Here is a 3854-nt window from a genome sequence, read left to right as displayed (position 1 = left end):
TGCTTTCTGGAACTAGCTCTTCGAGCCTGCTGTGTACGATTAGCCAAGAAGAAAGAGGCGGGATATGTGGTCTGTGTAGAAATAGATTCTCATTCAGAAAATGCCTTGTAGGTGGGTTGGTTCCTCTGTCATCGCCAAGGAGCTCTTGGTGAGGAGACCTTAGAATAAGTTGCTAGATTTGTGTCAAATGTATTTATTAGATCCCTGAATTTTTTATTTTGTGTCAAATAGGTTTCTTAAACTTTAATAAGTGTATAATTAGTCCTTAAATGTTCGATGAAAGTTTTTCTATTTGTTGAGTGGATTGTGCAGGATCACAAAACCATCAATACAAGCGACTTGAGACCGTATTTCATAAAAATTGAGTCACATTTTGTATGTGGGGCAACTATGTGTGCAACACCAATCAATAATAATTTCCTCAGACAACATATGCAAATCTCATTCTAGAAACTTTCCCTATTATCTGTCATCGCTATTTGTGATCAAAATCATAATGGCGAATAACACAGTTTCGTTTTCTTTATATATACAGTAGGCAATGGATGATCTCTACGACGTATGACTTGTAATTATATTTTAACAAATTAATGTTTAAGCAACATGGCTTCCATCTTCCTCATCTTGGCTGCCTTCTTTAGTTTCTCCAACGCCACTAGTCCAACTTGCCTTACCCTTTCTCTGGACAAACCTATGCTGAAAAATTCAGAGAAAATAGAGCTTTTGTGAGCTATAACTTAGAATGACATTGACAATTTTCTCATGCAAGTTCCTTCCACTTACCGTTTGCTTATTTCCTCCCATGTCAGACATTCATTGTCCAGACCGTGATAAAGACGAATGATCTCTCTTTCTCGGTCCTCGAGCGTCATGTTTATGAGTTTGTTAACCTCAATCTGTCAATATTTTTAGCGTATTTGAGTCGACCATTCAATTAGATAAGCTAACAAACTGTTCGTTCTTTATTTTATACTAACGAAAATGATATTTTTTTTTCATTCTCAGACTTGGTGACCAATCATTTTACCTTTAGAATCCATGTGTCTGTTCCATGCCACGGGTTGTTCTCGAGGCGATTATCTGCAATATACTGACGAAGACAAAACGTTAACAAAAGAACTCAACGAGTGAAAATCATGTGAAGTTTGCAAAAACTGAGTTGTTATTCAAGGCTTACACTATGATGAGTTTCGCCAGGAAGACCATTCAATGAAGGGAATGCTTCTCGGTCGAGTGAGAACACCTTGCTAATTGCCTGAAAGCAATGAGAGGTTAGCTTGATAAGGAAAATGAAAAACAGATATTGGGAAATAGCAGAGTTAGAAATTTGTAATACCTCAGTGGCATTCTTGACTTTCTTTTTGGACATGTTGAGAGATTCTGCAATCCTCTGAGGTAAATAAACAAGCGTTAGCAATCACAAACTTCAACTTAATTTGATTTCAACTTGTTTTTTTAATGGTATTCAAGTTTTTTGAGGTATACAATATTGTTCTGTAGTGTTATGCCAGTTATCCACTTACATCTATTGATGGGGTGATTCCTTTCTCTTGCAGTTTAACTTTGGCATTGCGAATCAATCCTAATCTTTCGTGCAAATGAGTTGGCAACCTCAGCGTTCTCGAATTTTCAACTAATGCTCTTGAAACACCCTAGGCATGGATGAAGACATTGAAATTCTGTCAGCGCTTGCTGTAACGCTATTTACGCTCGACATGTTCAGGTACTTGCATTAATGATTTGAACTCAAATATCCAGTTTTCTTTTCAATAGGCTTATGCTTTGGCTAGTAACAGGGTATCAATTTGTTTTCGAAGTGTTTATATTCTCACCTGGCGTATCCACCAATAAACATAGGTTGAGATTTTGAATCCCTTTGAGGAATCAAACTTTTCGATTCCTCGGAGAAGTCCGATCAAGCCACCCTACATTAAACATAAACAAACTCTTCATATTAGGGGAAGCTAATATGGTTAGAGTTAGCTCTATGGGACTGTCATAAGCTCCTCACCTGAACCAAGTCGGCCATTTCAGCCCCCATGTTATCATATCTTTGTGCAATTGACATTACTAAACGAACATTGCTCATCGCTAGCTTCTCTCTTGCCAATGAACATTCCATTACTCTCGACCGTAATTCGGCACGAGAAATCTCAAGTGAAATTGCCAGTTGTTCTTCAGAGGGGTCACATCTTAGTCTTTCCTTCAGTCTGGGAGTCATTACGGATGTTAGGGAGAGCAAAGTACACTATGAATATAATATCATTACTGTAACGACCCTAACCCACCGCTAGTAGATATTGTCCTCTTTGGGCTTTCCCTTTCGGGCTTCCCTCAAGGTTTTTAAAACGCATCTGCTAGGAAAAGGTTTCCACACCCTTATAAATGGTGTTTCGTTCTCCTTTCCAACTGATGTGGGATCTCACAATTAATGAGCTAGTAGTTTTGGCGATAGTGTAATGGAATTCCATATACTTGTAATAGTTTCCTTTCTCGCATCAGTCAAGTTATTAGGATTAAAAGGAAAGACTAACATGGAAAGAAAGGGGCAAGCAGTAATCTATGTGAATCTGAACAAGAAGAGCATGAGGTAACCTGGTTTTATGCTCCTCCAATGCGAGACCGACTTTAATCTTCTTTGAAAGGCGTACAACTTCCGAATGGGGAAGTATTTCTTCACTTACTAAACCTTTCACATAGCCCCTCAATCGATTTTGGAGTAGCTCAGGACTGATATTAGGTTTTAGCTGTTTACTGATTTTCGGTTGAGCCATAAAAACATGTTTGCTCTGTATTTTCCTCTTAGAGCTCATCCTCCTTTGCCGTGCAGACACACCGGAACAAGTGACAGGAACTTTCTTCTCTGTTTTTCCTCTAGGCGCATCGGTCGACACAGTTTGCTCGAAAGATAGATTCCATTGCTTCTCTAGCATGGACTTTTGCAGCAAAAGAAGAGCCTCCACAGTGCATTTAAGATCAGTTTCTTCATCTTCCCAAATGGTGGTGTTATGAAGCCATGGCTCTGCAGTTGGAGAAGAGGGAGTATCTACATGTTCCTTCACTGCTTTGATGCATTGCACGTGCCGATTCGACGGTGAATAGCTCGGAGAAAAGTCAGCCGAATGTTTCGCTATTACCACGCCCTTCGTGGTGGAAACTTGGTTCTGTCCCAGCCTATGATCATTGAGATATAAAACCTTTTCTGTGAAATCAGAATAATAGGATGAAGAATTCAACAGCCGCTTCGCTGCACCAAGCCCAATTATTGCAGCTGTTGCCATCATATGGCTTCTCTTCTTCCTCTTGTGCACAAAACTCTTATCATCACACGCCCAACACAACCAATAACACCAAATCAAACTTCAATTCTATTTCAATGGATCAATGACTTCAAATACCTCAAAATTCCTCCCCCCCCCTGAATCAAAAACAGCCCCAAATCTATCAAACAAAGTAGAAAGGATATGAAATTCCCACCTGAAATCTCCACTCAACAAGAACAGAACAAAATCGCTCGATAAAAACGAGCTTCGGATTGAATTCCTGGATGATTTTCGAACTCAAAGCTCAGTTACTAGGCCTCAACGATGGAAAGAAACATAGAAACAGAGAATGGTAGAACCCAGAAACAGAAAATGGGAAAAGTTGCAGAAACCAACAACAAATCAGTGAATGAGCTTGAGAAAAGTACCTGAAATGGAGAAAATGGAGGAAGACAATTCAGTCTTCGCCCAGGAACTCTATAAAAGAGAGGAAGAGGGTCGTCGATGAATCCAAAGAAAATGGCAGAGAATGGCTTGTGCTGTTGTTGGGTTGATGAATATGGAAGATTTCTTTCTTTTTTTTTTTTTTTT

At 39.2% G+C, this 3854-nt stretch overlaps 1 protein-coding gene across 3 annotated transcripts; it reads right to left on the bottom strand.

Moving 5' to 3' along the window:
• Positions 1–393: 393 nt before the first annotated feature.
• Positions 394–3854, bottom strand: LOC111499522 (RNA polymerase sigma factor sigA-like). Of its 3 annotated transcripts, none has more exons than XM_023151085.1 (11): positions 3692–3854; positions 3478–3543; positions 2596–3317; positions 2012–2210; positions 1833–1925; positions 1524–1652; positions 1337–1390; positions 1178–1255; positions 1028–1090; positions 784–896; positions 394–696 (listed from the first exon to the last, which is right to left on the bottom strand). In XM_023151085.1, exons 3-11 carry the CDS (start codon positions 3282–3284, stop codon positions 588–590), a joined length of 1527 nt encoding a protein of 508 aa, XP_023006853.1. In that variant the 5' UTR covers positions 3285–3317; positions 3478–3543; positions 3692–3854; the 3' UTR covers positions 394–587. The 3 variants fall into 3 exon arrangements, with proteins under 3 accessions (XP_023006853.1, XP_023006851.1, XP_023006852.1); XM_023151083.1 differs by having other exon boundaries at positions 3478–3580; positions 3692–3848; XM_023151084.1 differs by lacking the exon at positions 3478–3543 and having other exon boundaries at positions 3692–3848.

This window comes from Cucurbita maxima, unplaced genomic scaffold (genome assembly GCF_002738345.1).
Source record: "Cucurbita maxima cultivar Rimu unplaced genomic scaffold, Cmax_1.0 Cma_Scf00027, whole genome shotgun sequence".
Lineage (NCBI taxonomy): Eukaryota > Viridiplantae > Streptophyta > Magnoliopsida > Cucurbitales > Cucurbitaceae > Cucurbita > Cucurbita maxima.
Note: the sequence above shows the minus strand (reverse complement) of the source record. Positions and strands in the feature narration are given on the sequence as shown.